Raw genomic sequence first — 17030 nt, 5'->3', positions numbered from 1 at the left:
AAGTTCTCTACGAGTTTGCCGGAACGGATCGTTGGGAAAATGAAGTTGGAAATCTTCCCTGGGTTGAGGTAAGGTCTTTTAAGCCAAATTAGACTTTATGGTAGTTATAGAAATTGATGTACGCATGAAAATATTAATGATTAATACTGTGAGTTTTGAGTTTCAGGGTATTGATCAGGAAATCATACAGGGGTTAGCCTAGGATTTTTGGGGGCTTTCTCAGTAGTCAGGTAAGGGAATAAACTAAAACAATTATTTTCCATGCAAATTATTATTAATTATGAGCATATTTATTTTCAGAAAAACATATGCTATATTTGTTTATCATATATGAAATGTATGGTTGGAAAATACTGTTTTGATGATTAAAATGTATATGTATGTATAAGATGCTAGAAATGATGATTTTAGAATATGAGGTATGACTTTAAACGGCACATGTGTGGCATCAACATTATTTTATGTGAAGTGAATCATGATATGGATGATTTTACGAACAAAGCATATTTTCATGTATCTTGAAAAAGACGAGTTATGCTATGTTGAGTTTGACGAATATATGATAAATGAGTTATTTTCAAAATATAATACCTGAAATGATTTCGGCACGAGGCTGTATTTTATATTATCGGCACGAGGCCGTATTTCATGTCATCGGCATGATGCCGTATTTTATGTTATCGGCACGAGGCCATATTTAATGTTATCAGCACGAGGCCGTATTTACGATTTTGGCGTGAGACCATGTATTTATATTATCACCACGAGGTTGTATTTATGAATTTGGAGCGAGACCATGTATTTATGATTTCGACACGAGGTCGTATCTATGTTTTGGGCACGAGGACGTGATGATGTTATGCATGTTCATATATTATATGTTATTACTTCCAGGATATTAGTTTAGTTCAGTTCAGGGCTCGGTACCGTAGCTATATGTGTAGATCAGATATCTACGTCAAATTAGTGCTAACCATTGCACGAGGGAATGAGAGATGGATAATCGATGTGGCTTTTAGTAAAGTGTGGACATCCACCTGGCAGTCCGGACCAAGGTGTGGCGGGCCCATCGTACTTACAGACATATTTGACTCGGCAGTGGTCGGCCAACCATTGTTGGGTCCCGCCTTCGGGCTGCACAACTCGTCATAGGGGGTAATATATGACACCAGCTAGCTATTCATCCTGGGTATATTTTCAGTATTACAGTTATAATAGATGCTTATGTATGTTATGATTTATTAACAAATGAGAAAGTACATGATTATCTAGTATGATATTATGATTATTTCCAGAGTTATGAAATGTACTGTATATGTATAAGCACTTTAAATGTTCATGTTGCCACACGGCTGTATTTAGTTTATTTTCCCTTACTGAGAAGTGTCCCACCCCGAACATTAACACATTTTTCAGGAAACCCAGAGAAACCGGCGGGTCAAGGCTGCCGTTGAGTGAGTGGAGCTTCCCTACTAGAAGGGTAAGTGTTGAACTAGGGCTAGGAGATTTTTTGTTGTAAGGTCTTAGTGTCATTTTTTGACTTTTTGAAAGATTGTAAATAAATACAGTATTTTGGGAATGTAAATAACTCTGGTATTATGTTTTATGATTGGATGTTGAGATTTTATGTTTACTGTTGCTAGGTTTTCCGCTATGTTTGACAGATATCCCCACTACCCACAGGTTCGAGTTGACCATTTTATCTATTATGTGACATTTTATATTAAGAAATTGAGGGATGTTACACAGATCACCTCCTTGCTCGCTTCTGTCATGGCCACATACTCTGCCTCTATAGTGGATAAAGTAACAATTTTCTGTATCTATAATACCTAATTAACGGCAGTATCACCTACTGAGAAAACATATCCAGTAGTGCTCATTTTGTGATCTATCTTGCCAGCAAAGTCTGCATCTATGTATCCCTGCAATGTCAGATAACTTTTGTCAAAGTATAAACATTTGTTAATTGTACCTCATAGATTCTGTAAAATCCATTTTACCGCTTCCTAATGATTTTTTCGTAGATTCGACATGAATCTGCTGACGGTTCCTACTACATGACTGAGATCTGGTCTCGTGCAAACCATGGCGTACATTAAGCTTCCTATAGCTGAAGCATATGGCATTTTGTCCATTTCTTTTTTCTGTTCTTTTAACTCTCGGGACTGAGTCTTTGATAACTTGAAATAACTGGCTAATGGTGTGCTAACTGCCTTAGCATCACTCATGTTAAACCTTCTAAGAATCCACCTGATGTACTCGGCCTAAGACAACTACAAGGTTCCCTTCTTCCTGTCTCTAGTGATTTTCATCTCAAGCATCTGCTTTACTGTACCTAAGTCTTTCATTTCTCAGTGGACAACTACCTTTTCAATTTTCTAATCTCGTCCATGTCTGATCCTGCAATTAACATATTGTCAACATAAAGCAAAAGAATTATGTAACTTGATTTATATCTCTTGAAATAGCAACAATGATCGGCATTGCATTTTTGGTAGTCATTCTTTTGCATAAAACAGTCAAATTTCTTATATCACTGCCTTAGAGCTTGTTTCAAACCATACAGACTCTTATTCAACGTGCAAACAAATTTTTCTTTGCCTTTCTCTGCAAAACCTTCATGTTGGTGCATGTATATCTCCTTCTCTAGATCACCTTGGAGGAAAGCAATTTTTACATCTAACTGCTCAAGGTGTAAATTCTCTGCTACAACAATGCTCAAAATTGTTCGAATGGTTGTGTTTCACAACTAGTGAAAAAAATTCTGAGTAGTCAATACCTTCTATTTGTTGGAAACCTTTGACCACGAGTCTTACTTTGTATCTTCTTGAACCATCATGCTTTTCTTTTATGTGGTACACCCATTTGTTTTGAAGAGCTTCTTTTCCCTTGGGCAACCAAACTAGCTCCCAAGTCCTGTTGTCGGTGAGTGATTTCATCTCATCGTTCATGGCAAGTTCCCACTTCTTGCTAGCCTCATCCATCTAACATGCTTCATCATAGCACTCTGGTTCACCTACATCAGTTAGTAACAAGTAATCCAAATATCTCCTATTTGGTATATGAGGTCGGGAAGACCTCCTCAGAGTCAGAGTAGGAGTCGGAGTTGGAGTCTATGGTGCTTTAGAGCACTCCTCTGTGATAGATTCCTCTTTCTGGGAATTATCAATAGTCTGTTGTGCCACGCTGCTTTTAGTGAAGTCATCCAACTCTACAATAATCAGGGTTATAGAGTGCGGGATTACTTGATGATATTGCGTCTTTGTACATAACCTTTTCATTGAAAACAACATCTTGACCTCTAATTATTTTCTTGTTTTGATCATCCCAGATGTGGTAACCAAACTCATCTTCACCATATCCAAGAAATGTGCATTTTTGAGATTTTGGATCAAGCTTACTCTTAGCCTGATCACTTATATGTACAAAAGAAACACAACCGAAAACTTTTAAATGTGAAAGTTTTACCTCCTTTTTGCTCCGTACCTCCTCCGGTAACTTGAACTGCAATGGTACTGATGGATTTCGGTTGATAAGATAAATAGCTATGTTGATAGCTTCTACCCAAAACTGCTTTGGTAAACTTGCTTGTAATCGCATACTTCTAGCTCTCTCAGTCAAAGTTCTGTTCATTCGTTCTGCTATGCCATTGTGTTGGGGTGTACCTGGCACGATTCTTTCAAGTCTGATCCCATGCTCGTAGCAAAACCTTTTGAATTATCTATCTTCATATTTACCACCATTGTTTGGTCTCATTTTTTTTTTTTTTTCAAGCCTGTTTCATTTTCCACCATGGCCTTCCATTTCCTGAAAACATCATACACTTCAAATTTATGTTTTAAAAATAAACCCATACCTTCCTGGAATGGTTGTCAATAAAGGTGACGAAATAGGATTTCCTGCCAATGGATGAAACTGAGCTCGGTCCCCAAACATCGATGTGCACCAGCTCTAATTTTTCTTTCTTTAGAGTTTTTCAAAATGTCTGAAAGCTAACTCTTTTCCATTTACCAAGAATGCAACTTTTACATTGGTCAATATTAGCTGACTGGAGACCTGGTATCTTTCCCTTTGAGTTCATGATTTTCAAACCTTTCTCACTCATGTGACCGAGTCTCTGGTGCCATAGGTTTGAATCTTCATTACTTGCAGCAACTGAAATTGACATGCAAGAATCTGAAGTCATATAGAGAGTACATGTTTTCTTGCCGCGCAAGCATGTCATTGCACCTTTGGAAATTTTCCAACTTTCGTCACAGAAGGTTGTAGTGTAACCTTCACTTGCAAGTTGTCCAATAGATGTTAAATTTTTCTTAAGATCGAGGATATATCTGACATAAGTCAAACTCCAAGTGGTACCTGTCAAATTTATTTTTACTTCTCATTTTCCTGTAATTTCACAAAGTTTGTTATCACCAAGATAAACATTGTCAAGATTACCAGGTATATACCTGTTAATCATTTCTTTGTTGCCTGTTGCGTGAAACGAGGCTCTAGAGTCTAATACCCAAGACTCTCCCTTTCTTTTGCAAAAAGCATAACAGTGCATCTCCTTCTCTTAAAAAAGAGGCGACATTTGCTTCAGTCTTATTTTCTGGCTCCTTCTTCTAAGATCGACATTAATTTTTGTAGTAGTCAATCTTGTCACAATTCCAACACTCGATCTGCTTTTTGTTTTGAGTGTTGTTAGAATTTCCTGGAGCTCTTGATTTGAACCGTCTGCTTCTTAATCTTCCACAGTTTTGGTTTCTATTTTGATTTCTGCCTATAGTCTATTTCTCACTCTGTGTGACCAAGGCACGCCCTTGGAGGTTAATAGTTGGCTTTCTAAGAGTGTTAGTATCCTGTAGTGAAGCCATCACTTCTTCCAAATTCAAGATTTTCTTACCAATAAGTAATGTTGTGACGAGACTATCATAAGAAGGTGGTAAAGATGCCAAGAGAAGAAGTCCTTTATCTTCTTCTTCAACTTTTACACCAAGACTCATTAGTTGGGTCATGATCTTGTTGTAATCATTTATGTGATCAATAATATTTACCCCTTCTTTCATTTTTAGCTGATAGAGTTTCGTCTTCAAAAAAAGCTTATTTGTTAGAGATTTTGACATGTATCTCTGTTCTAATTTATTTCATAGCTCAACAAGTGATGATTCATTTAAAATAGAATATTTAATTTCATTTGATAGACATAAGCAAATAGTACTAACTGTTTTTATTTCCATCTTTGCCTAATCATCATCATTGATATTTTCTGATTTCTTCCTGATTAGCGACTTGATTAAGTCATGCTGAATCAAGATATCCTTAACTGTACTCTGTCATAAATTAAAATTATTCTGACCGTCAAATTTCTCCACGTTAAACTTGAATAAATTGTTATCCATTATAAAACAACAACTTAGAGGCTGGTTTTAACAAAATCGACTGCACCAATGCGTCTGTAATGGTCAAAATAGTTAGGAATAAATTCAATTCGATTTATATGTGGGTCACATAGATGATGTGGCAGGTAGGCCCACGGGTGACGTGGTAGGTGGGGCCGCCCGGTGATGCGGCAAAAAATTGAAAATTCTGGGTGTGTCGGCAAACACACTTTGCAGCTTCAAATAAATTGGTGCAGGAAAAAAATCTCCCACCTTACTTTTTGTAAAGGAAAAGGTGAAGTGACAACACCTTTTGCTTTTTATCATTTTAAAATTCCTTGGTGACTTGCTGGGAAGAATCAAACTTCCTCTTCATTCTTTTTCCATCTCCGCCGCTGTGCAGGAAAAAAAAAATTCTTCCTCTTCATCAGACGCTGCAAACACTCGCGGCTGAGAGATCCCACACGATCAGTTTCTTCCTCTTCACCAGACGCTGCAAACACTCGCGGCTGAGAGATCCGACAGGATCAGTAGCGAACAATTTTTTGCGGGAAGCAACGAGGAGCTGAAATGGTCGCCGTTCACGCCTCTACGACAGCTGTCCAAGCTTCGTCATGACGTCGCCGAACCGAAGGTAAGCACAAAATTTAATCACGCACCTCACCCTCTCTAAGCTCTGATACCAGTTATTAGGAGGAAGGGGATGACTATAGCAACACAAATACAAAGAATCACACACAAAGAAATTACGTGGTTCGGCCAAACTCGGCCTACATCCACGAGAGAGAGAGAGAGAGAGAGAGAGAGAGAGAGTCACGCTATATTATCATGACAAATACAGTAGAGGAGGAGAACACAGTCTCACTCAACTCTCACCACAAATCTCTCTGCCTCACACAGCTCTAACTTCTTCCTCTAACTGTATAATTTTTCTTGAACACTCACACACAGCTATACAAAGCAGTGTACATATATATAAGAGGAATGTTGGAATGGAGCAGCAATAAAAGAAATATGCAAACTTCAGGATGTGGTTAAGTGGTAGTGCGCGGAAGTGCCTTTTACGAGATCAGGTATTTAAATCCTCCTGAGTTCGTTTTTGTTCCTAAATTTCTAAAATTTACTTCCCTTTGGAGTTGTGGAATCGACTTCAAGGGGCACGAGATTAGTCACGTGAATCGTAAAACGGACACGTAGAAATTCGGTGCATAATCCAAAAAATAAAAAAAAACAAATATGCATGCTCGAGGCTGTGCATGCACGGCGCTGCAACTTTCCAAACAAAGATAAATGCACCCACATGGGTGGGTTAACATGTTTGAGAGCATGAATTTCGGACATTGAATTTAGATTTGAGTGAATTTGAATAAATTTGAATATAATTTTATATTACATTTTATTCAAATTCAATACAATTTCAAATCTGAAATATCTCCCGACATAGGGTAAGTAAGATTTGGAGCCCATAAAATACTAGAAAAAAGTTTAAGTTTTGATTGTATTTGATATAATAAAAAAATGCAATGCAAAATATATATATATTTTTTTCATTTGGTTTCTTAAGACAAAATCGTTAATCCAAATGGAGCAATAAACTTTTTTCAAAATAATGAATTTGACATCTAAAAGATGAAAGGCATTCTATGGTTTTAAATTCTTTTGCAAGTATTAAATTTGCTGTCATTTTATCTTACAATTTTCCTTAAAATTTGCATGAATCATCTCAAAGTTATTAGAATTTCATATTTTAAATAAAATTACCCAGTATTGAATTATGGAACAATTTTTTTTTAATTGAAAAATTAAGATTCAAACCTAATATTGAAAATTTTCTTTTCATTAATATAGTATTTTGTTGAAAATGAAGATTTTCACAAGATATGTAGGAAGATATCTTTCAAATTTCGAAAGTTTATGCGAGATTAAATTTGGATATTTCTACCTTTTATTTCTAAAATAGTTGTACTTGCATTATAACTAATATCCATTAATTACTTGCTAGTCATCCCACTAACAATGACAAGGACAATGTCCATTTTTAGTGCAAGACTTCAAAATCTCGTACCATTTTACCTATAATAGGTCTGAAATTATCTCTCCACCCGATAGATTACTTTAGTCACAAAAATATTTATAAATATTATTTGTTCAACTTGATAAATATTGATACATTTATATGAATGATATAATATTTATAAAAATTGCTTGTAGTACGTAAAACTTCAAAAATATTACAGACATATACATAATAAATTTATTTATGATTTAAATGTAAAATTAATTGATTAAAATAAGATATAGATATAAACTATATGGAAAGTTAAACACTTATTAATGACATGAATTTATGTATTTATATATAAATTTAATATTTGATATTAGAAATTTTTGGTGGAAAGTAGGTAAGAAAACAATCACTTATTATAATTTATATATATATATATATATATATATGTATTTCTATATTTTTTAATAATATGAACTAAAATTAATTTTATAATTTTAATGGAGAAAAATTATATTGTCTTGTATTACATATATGTATGTATTATATTGAAAATTTTAAAAATAACTACTTTTAATATATATAAAGTACATAAACAGAAATGTAACACAGCATATGTATTTTTATATTTTTTAATAATATATATTAAAATTAATTATATACTTTGAACATATGTAAATATGAATCAATGATAATGATAGTAGGAATTAATAATTAAAATTAATTATATAACATACAAATATTATGAAAAGACGATGGAAAGTTGTTAAGTTGATATTATTTTTCAAAAATTTATTTAGCAGAATTCATTTGTGTTGTGACTTAAATAATTTAAAAAATTAGCGGGGCTTGCATGATGCCCTTTACCTCTGTTAGGAGAGAATGGAAAAATACAAAATACGAATGTTTAAAAAGGAAAATTGTGGGGGCTTGTGTGGGACCCTCTATTCCCCGGAAAGACACACAATTAAAATTTTTAAAAATAGTGGAGCTTGCATGGAGTTCCTCTTTTGTGAGAGAGTGGACGAAAGTGAAAGCATTAAAAAAAAAAAACAAAAAAAAACAAAAAAAAAAAACTTGGATAAAAAAGTAAAAAAAATCTAGTGCCACGTGTTAGCACTGGATTGACTCTATGGATCAAAACTCATGTATATTTTAGATAGATATTCTATTTATAATATTTTTGTTCTAAATTATTTTTACTATTATGTGTAATTCTCTATTATTATATTATACTATTAGTTTTCATAATTTTTAAAATGAAAATCGAACCTGACACTAAGGTGAAATATTTCATATTTTTAAAGTCTAAAAAATTTAGTCAAAATAAAAAATTAAAAACTATTTATGCATATATACACTATCTGGGATCTTGAATTTAATTAGTTATGTCGCCCTAGGTCTAGCCATTGGCCCACGTGGCTCTAGGGACAGAAGAATAGGCAAGTAGTCGTTAGGACCTATGAGGAGTAGGTTGTTCATCTCGCAAAGGCCATTTCAAATTAACTTTTCCATTTCCCCATAATAATAATAATAATAATAATAAAGCAATAAAGCATTAGATTCAATGCACCTCAATTTTTTATTTTTTGGGTTTTTGTTTTATTTTTTTTTCTTGGAACGAAAATGCATGAACAAACTAAAGGGAGTTTTTCCCCATTTTATTATTAAATTAAAATAAAATATTGAATAATATTCTATTTAGGAAAAAATTAACACACGTCAGAAAACTGAAAGCTCTGGTCAAGAAAATCTAGCAACTTCGCCCTACGAGATTTTAAAAGACACCAAATATCTTAATGACGTGTGGTAGAAATCTCGTAAGATGGTACTACAAGATTTTCTTGGGAAATGGCACGGTGTATGACACGTGGAAAATCTCGCAGGTCCATCCTGCGAGATTTGCTTCATTTGGTCTTCCCCCATTCATTTCACTCGCGAACCTTGCAGAGCTTCGTTTGCAAGCGTTAAGAGGACGGCAGGAGCAGAGAGGACGACAGGAACATAGCAGGTTACCGTTCGGTGAGCAGGTGACTGTTCGGGAGTGGATTGCAGGTGACCGTTCGAATGGCCAGACGAGGAAAGCTATTTAAAGGAGAAAATGGGGTACGTATTTTTTATTTACCGTAAAGTAAAAATTATTTCATTGAGTTTGATTAGTTTTACTGAGTTCAGATTTGTTTCATTGAGTTCGATTTGTTTCATAGCGTGATTTGGATTTTTTGGGTTCATAGCTGCATCCGGAAAATCCGAAGGTTAGTTTTCATTTATTTGCGTTTTTCCATTATTATTTTTTTCATGTTCTGTGCCTGTGTAATTTAATTGTCATGTGTTCACAAAATTTTATTAGCAAAATTTAAATATCATAACTGCTCACATACATTTTATTTTTTTATCACTTGATTTGGAGATTATTTTTATTTAAAAATTTATTTCATTTTGTTACTAAGTAATTTCATTTCACAAATTAAAAATGACGTAAATTTTGTATGAATTGAATTTATATTATTATCATAAGAACAACATCAAGATTATGTCTCAACATATAATTAAGATATTATAATATATAATTAATATATATTATTAAATTATGCTAATATTATTCCTTTTTATTAATTATTCCTAACTAATAATTTTGGTAATTAATATTATTTTTTACAATTTAATAAAATACTAATTGTGATAATTGATAGTTTTAGTTATAATTTTTGACATTTTTATTAAATAAATTGTGTTATATACATTCTCAAAATTTATTGATACATCGCAATCAAAACTTATTCATATTCTGAAAGAGGTTGGGAGGAGTATAGGTTAGGAGATTAGAAGATAAGTTGTTCTATATCGTGTAGCACAGTTTAATCTTAATATCTAAAAACTAGAACTCAAATTTCCTTACAAACTCAACTCAATAGGTAAATTCATGCAAACAAAAATCAAGAAGTTTACCTTTTAATTTCATTTGTATTAAGTTTGGGTTTGGGGACCATTAATATTTAATTTTCTTACTTTTTAATTAGTTCAGAATAAAATTTTAATTTTAATAATATTTGATAAATTTAAAGGCAAAATATAATGGAAATTTATAAATTTTTTTTAATTTAATTTTATTTTCTTCCTCATGCAAAATTTTGATCCGAAATATTAGAATGCAATAGCAAATTCAATAGAAGAGGTGTTTGGAGGAGCTTTCCAATAAAAATGTTGTGATCCAGAATTTAGTGGAGAAGAATCTGTCGCTGTTTCAACCGTCAAGTGCATAAAACATAGATAACAACTAAGAAGCAGAATAACATTCTAAAACAATATATACAACTTACAAGATTTGTTCACTTAAGCCAATATGAGCACACCATCTCAGATATTAGAGTATCAAAATTTCTTTCACCTTGGCAGGGAAACAATCATGAAGTATTGTTCATGATAGGCGATCCATTTTTTTATGATATTGTTCATGTCACCTTTGTACATCCCATTGGAGTATGGTGATAATTATTACATTTGTTGTGTTATATATTATTAAATTATGCTAATATTATTCATTTTTATTAATTATTTCTAACTAATATTTTTGGTAATTAATATTATTTTTTACAATTTAATAAATACTAATTGTGATAATTGATAGTTTTAGTTACAATTTTTGACATTTTTATTAAATAAATTGTGTTACATACCATTTTATTTAAATTAATATCTTTTAGTGAACAAGGTAATTGATATAAGTACTTATAAAAATAAGTAGTATTACGATAGTCACTTTTATTATAAGTATTAAAAATATGTTGTTATCAATTGAATACATTATTATATTTCAACGTGTAATTAATATATTGTAATATATAATTATTAAATTCTGTTAACTTTATTAGTTAATAATTTTCAAGTAATATTTTAATTAAAATTTTTACACATTACTATATTTCAACGTATGATTAATGTACAACAAAATAGTATATAATTATAGTATGTTAACATTTTTAATTAATACTTTCTAATTAACATTTTTATTTATAATTATTAAAATTTTATATTTAAAAACTAGTAAATGACTATGTTAACATTTTAATTGACATTATAAATTATAAAGGCAATGCCTAGGCAATTAACATATATCACTTATACATACAATTTTGTTTTGCGTAGATCTTTTTTCTTTCCCGAGCGTGAATCTAAATGGCAGGAAGTTCAAACAGTGCTCCGGTGACAGTATTGTTATATATAGGAGGGAACATTATAATCAGAGACATTGGTGTTAGTTATAGTAGTCCGCCAGTTTGACTTATTTGAATTGGTCATAGATGTAAATTACATAAATTGTATACGAAGATATACAAATATTTGCATATTGATCCAGATCAATATGCATTACAAGTAACCACAAGATACCCTATGCGAGGGCATAATGATACAACCATCCATGAGGCTGTTCTGTAACTAACAATTACGGTCTGCGCATTGTGTTGGATGCACACTACGTAGGTACGACATATTTAACTGTGCAGTTATATATCGAAACCATTCCTCACATGGGTGTCATCGAGGAGAGATTTCTGTCGGGAACGTTTGCCGAGCATGTGGTTGAAACGGAAGAAGACACCTAACACACATGCCATTATGATATGACTGCGGATGAAGGTATTGAAGCATACACGAGTGCGGATGTTGGTGGGATGCCTGTTGTGGATTTGAACGAATGTCCGGGATCGTCGTTCAAGCTGCAGATGTACGAAAGACCTATTCTTGACATGGATGATCATGGTGTTTGCGAAGAAGTTCTAAAAAAACGTCCAGGATCGTTGTTTGCCATTGCGAACAACGCATTAGACGAGGGGATGAACATCACGAATAATGTTAATTTACAAGATGACTCGTATGAGCAGGAAACTAGTGAATGGACGAATGAGTTTTTCGATGATCAACCCAACCCCCCTTGAAATGAATGATACCATGTACAATGCCCAGTTTTCGGACGAACCTCCTATGTACGGTGTAATTGACGTAGATGCTACAGATTTGTCACGTGATGAAGAGCTTCCTATATAGGTAACTCGTTGGGATGAATCGTCTAAGTTGAGTAAGGGGATGCTATTCGGGTCGAAGGATCAGTTAATAGCGGTAGTATGAATATATTACGCTCAAACACACTATGACTTCCACGTCGTGCAGTTTACCCCACTGTTATGAGTTGCTAGGTATAAAGACTCTAATTGCGGTTGGAGAGTGTGTGCAATGTATCAGATGAAACACCGATTATTCAAAATCACCTAATATGATGATCTGCACACGTGTTTGAACGAACTTCTCTCGCAGGACCATAACCAAATCACGTTGTTCCTCATTGTTAGGGAGATCGTGAATATGATAAGGGGTGATGCATCGACATCAATCGTTACATTGAAAGAGTTCATAGATCGTCACTTCGACTATTCAATCTCATATAAGAAGGTTTGATTGGGCAAACAGAAGGCAATTGCCCAAGTATTCGACGATTGGGAGATATTTTATCAAACCCTGCCTAAGTGGAAGGAAGCGATGTGCGCGTACAATCCTGGTACTGTTGTCAGGTGGAGGTGGACTCCTATTCTAGGTAGCGAGCACACCGCAACATTTTTATCTTTATTTTGGGCATTTGCAGCATCTATTCAGGGTTTTTGTCATCGCCCTCCAGTTATATATGTGGATGGGACACACTTGTACAGTAAGTACAAGGGTAAACTCCTAATTACGATGTGCCCGGATGCAAATAAGCAAATATTTTCCCTTACATTTGCTATTGTTCAAAAGGAAAGTCTGGACACATGGAATTGGTTTCTGTGTTGTCTTCGCACTATTACTGATAGAGACGACATTTGCCTTATATCAGATCGGCATCCAGGAATTCTCCCTGCAGTGCAACGCAATTTCGATTGGCAACTATCACGTGCCCACCACCGATTCTGGCTTTTGTCGCAACGTTCCCAAGCGGAACAAAGAGAATGAAAAGTGAATTCTAAATTTTCGTGAAAATAGTGTAATGTAGTTGCCATTAACCTTTTAGTGTGGTTAGAACACTTGATTACTACCCAATTAAGGGTAGAATCGGTCTGCATTACCAGAGATGGGCTTAGGAGTACGGTTACGCAAGGGGAAGGTCTTCGCATCCCTTACACGCCCATTCTTATGAATGGTACCAGATTAATTGAAAATTATCCCAAAAATTAATTTAATTAGCCTTTAAAATTACTCCCCTTTTTAAAATTGTAAAACAAATACAAAAAAAAAAAAAACATATAAGTATTCCCTCACAACAGGGGCATATCATGCTTCGAAAAACTCAACGCCCTTCCTTGCAATCATTGGGATAGGAAAATAGAGAAAATAAGTTTTTTTTTTTTTTTACACAAAATAACTCCTAGGTATTTTGAAATTTATAGGATTTTTTTAGTAAGGAAAATTGACATTTTTGAAACCTTGGGAGGTTTTGGGCTCATTCCGGGTGAAAATAATTTCTTGGACCTTGAAAATGTTTTTGTGATTCTTTCCACGTGTGAAAACATTTTTGTGACTTTTATAATTTTTGAATGTTTTTCCCGAACTTCAAAATAACACAAATAAAATTAAAAAAAAACTCATAGAAGTCAAAGTTTGAAAATATTTTTAGAATTTTTCCTAAAAAAACTTTTGTGATTTTTTTTGGCATTTTATGATTTTTATGGGTTTTTTGAATAATTAGTCATTCAAAGAAAAGAAAAAAAAACATACTAAATAAAACAATAAATCGACTCCATACCAATTCAAGGGTTCAAACAATTCACAGAGAGATAAACGAGGTTTAGGTTCGAGATTGAACCTAACTTTGGGTTTAAGTCTTTGATTCACAACTTCATACCCCGTTTATTATACTTTAGAATGTAACCCAGGAAGGGAAAATCCATTAGTTTTATCTTTCATTTTCCTCTCCTTGGGTCTTCTTTTCCTATCGGTGAGTCTACTGGGACTAGTCTACAGCGTCTTCCCGAGAGTTGTTCTTGAGCTCTGACTCGAGGCACTATGGAGTGCCTTCTTCAGATGGGGTGACTCAGCACCAGTAGGAAACGGGATCAGTCGACCGCTTGATCTTCTTTTGTTTTCCTCTCCTCTAGTCTTCTTTTCCTGTCGGTTAGGCTACTGGGGCCAGTCTACAATGTCTTCCCGAGAGTTGTTCTTGAGCTCTGACTCGAGGCACTACGGAGCGCCTTCTTTAGATGGGGTAACTTGGCATTGGTAGGAAACAAGATCAGTCGACCGCTTGATCTTCTAAGAGAATGAAATGTAACTTCAGTCAGTAGAAGACTTCAATATTCAAAATCTTCTCCTTACCACTTAGAAAAACTAGCTTCACAAACTTATAATAGAAGACTTTAATATTCGAAATCTTCTCCTTACCACCACAAAGAACTCCTCCTTTGTGCTTGGAATGAGAAGGCTATTTATAGACTTAGCTTGAGGCAAGCATGGGAAAGAAGACATAGGGGAGTGATGATGGGGGGAACAAAGTATGAGGTGAAGAATGATAAAGAGAATATAACATTAGAAGAATGATAAAGAAAGGAACAAAGCATGTGATGAGTGATGATAGGGGGAACAAAGTATGAGATGAAGAATGATGAAGGAAATATAGCATGAGAAGAATGATAAAGAAAGGAACAAAACATGTGGTGAGTGATGATGAGGGAACAAAGTATGGGATGACGAATGATGAAAGGAATATAACATAGGAAGAATGATAAAGGGAGGAAACATGACATGTGGTGAGTGATGATGGGGGGAACAAAGTATGAGATGAAGAATAATGAAGGGAATATAGCATGAGATGAATGATAAAGAGAGGAACAAAGCATGTGGTGAGTGATGATGGGGGGAACAAAGTATGGGGTGAAAATGATGAAGGGAATATAGCATGGGATGAATGATAAAGGGAGGAAACAAGATATGTGGTGAGTGATGATGAGGGAACAAAGCATGCTTGCATTTGACAAATTAAATAATAATAATAATAATAATAATAATAATAATAATAATAATAATAATAATAATAATAATAATATGAGAGTCTTATAAGCTGTGCGAAGCCCAACGGAGATGTGTGGGGCCCACGTGCCATGTGGGGTCCACGAGCCATTTGAGGGTTATAAGAACCCGAGCTAGCATGCACCGGATATAGGGATCCGAGCTAGCGTACCAAAGGGGGTAACGTGCACTGGATGTAGGAATCTGAGCTAGCGTACCAGGAGATGTGGGCCCACAAACCATGTGGGGTCCACGAGTCATTTGAGGGTTATAGGAACCTGAACTAGCAGGCGCAAACATGCCAAAGGAGGTAACGTGCATCGGATGTAGGAATCCGAGCTAGCGTACCAGAGGGGGTAACGTGCACCGGATGTAGGAATTTCAGCTAGCGTATCAGAAGTATAGGGCCTACAAACCATGTGGGGCCCAATGGAGATATGTGGGGCCCACAAACCATGTGGGGTCCATAAGCCATTTGAGGGTTATAAGAACCCGAGCTAGCAAGCACAAGCATGCCAAAGGAGGTACCGTGCATCGGATGTAGGAATCCAAGCTAGCATACCAGAGGGGGTAACGTGTACCGGATGTAGGAATCCGAGTTAGCGTACCAGGAGGGGTAACGTGCACCAGATGCAAGAATCCGAGCTAGCGTACCAAGAGAGATGAGGCCTACAAACCATGTGGGGTCCAATGGAGACATGTGGGGTCCATAAGCAGCGTGAGACCCACAAAGATGTGTGGGGTCCACAAGTAGTGTGGGACCTACAAAGATGTGTGGGGGTCCACAAGTAGCGTGGGACCTACAAAGATGTGTGGGGTCCACAAGTTATGTGGGACCTACAAAATGTGTGGGGGTCCACGAGCAGCATAAGACCTACAAAGATGTGTGGGGTCCACAAGTTATGTGGGACCTACAAAATGTGTGGGGGTCCACGAGCAGCATGAGACCTACAAAGATGTGTGGGGTCCACAAATAGTGTGGGAAGGTTTGAGATGAGGTCTCCTCGGAAAGGCCTGGTTAAAATTGTGGTGTCTACAACTGCTCCTCTTTATAGGTCTTGTTGTTTTGGGGTAACAGTAGGAACTCTTCTATGTTATCTATAGCTACAAGCCTATAAAGATAAAAGACACCTATTTTAGTCAGGCCATACAACTGACCCCGTGTCGTCTTCTGAGTAATGTTATGTGCCGACCAAAAAAAGGGGAGATGGAGGGTGACCCGGATTGAAGGCGTGGCATGATCTGGTCTGTTTTGGGAAACATAGATCGAATGGCTCACAAGAGACTACGTCGCATATGACCATGTGTAGGAGGGCATGCCACGTGTCAGTGGTCGAGTTGTTGGTCAAATGTGACCCGGATCTAGGCGTGGCACAATCCTGACCGTCCTCGGAGAACACAAAGTCAACGGTGATTAGGGTGGCCACGCAAGACTCTTTGTGTGTTAGGGAAAATAAGCCACGTGTCGGTGGCCTGATTCGTGGGTGTGTGCGGATGCGGATTGATGACGTGGCTCAATCTAAGCCGTTCTTGGAAAAGTGGGATTCAATGGTGGAGGTGAGGCACGCTCGGATCGCTAACGTGGGGGGATCCTCGTCGTCCCAAGAAAAACACATCGGACGGAAAAC

The 17030-nt window shown here is 35.5% G+C and overlaps 1 protein-coding gene across 1 annotated transcript in view; it reads left to right on the top strand.

Annotated features, from left to right (window-relative positions):
* Positions 1-5712: 5712 nt before the first annotated feature.
* Positions 5713-17030, top strand: part of LOC131150407 (uncharacterized) — a 49046-nt gene continuing 37728 nt past the window's right edge. Inside the window, exons 1-4 of the mRNA XM_058101114.1 lie at positions 5713-6000; positions 6318-6439; positions 9322-9477; positions 9606-9626. Coding sequence (XP_057957097.1) covers positions 9473-9477; positions 9606-9626 — 26 coding nt within the window. The 5' untranslated portion in view covers positions 5713-6000; positions 6318-6439; positions 9322-9472. The remainder of the gene's footprint in view (positions 6001-6317; positions 6440-9321; positions 9478-9605; positions 9627-17030) is intronic.

The sequence above is a fragment of the Malania oleifera genome, chromosome 3, assembly GCF_029873635.1.
Source record: "Malania oleifera isolate guangnan ecotype guangnan chromosome 3, ASM2987363v1, whole genome shotgun sequence".
Taxonomy (NCBI): Eukaryota; Viridiplantae; Streptophyta; class Magnoliopsida; order Santalales; family Ximeniaceae; genus Malania; species Malania oleifera.
The sequence above is the reverse complement of the archived record's forward strand: the minus strand, read 5'-3'. Positions and strand labels throughout refer to the sequence as shown.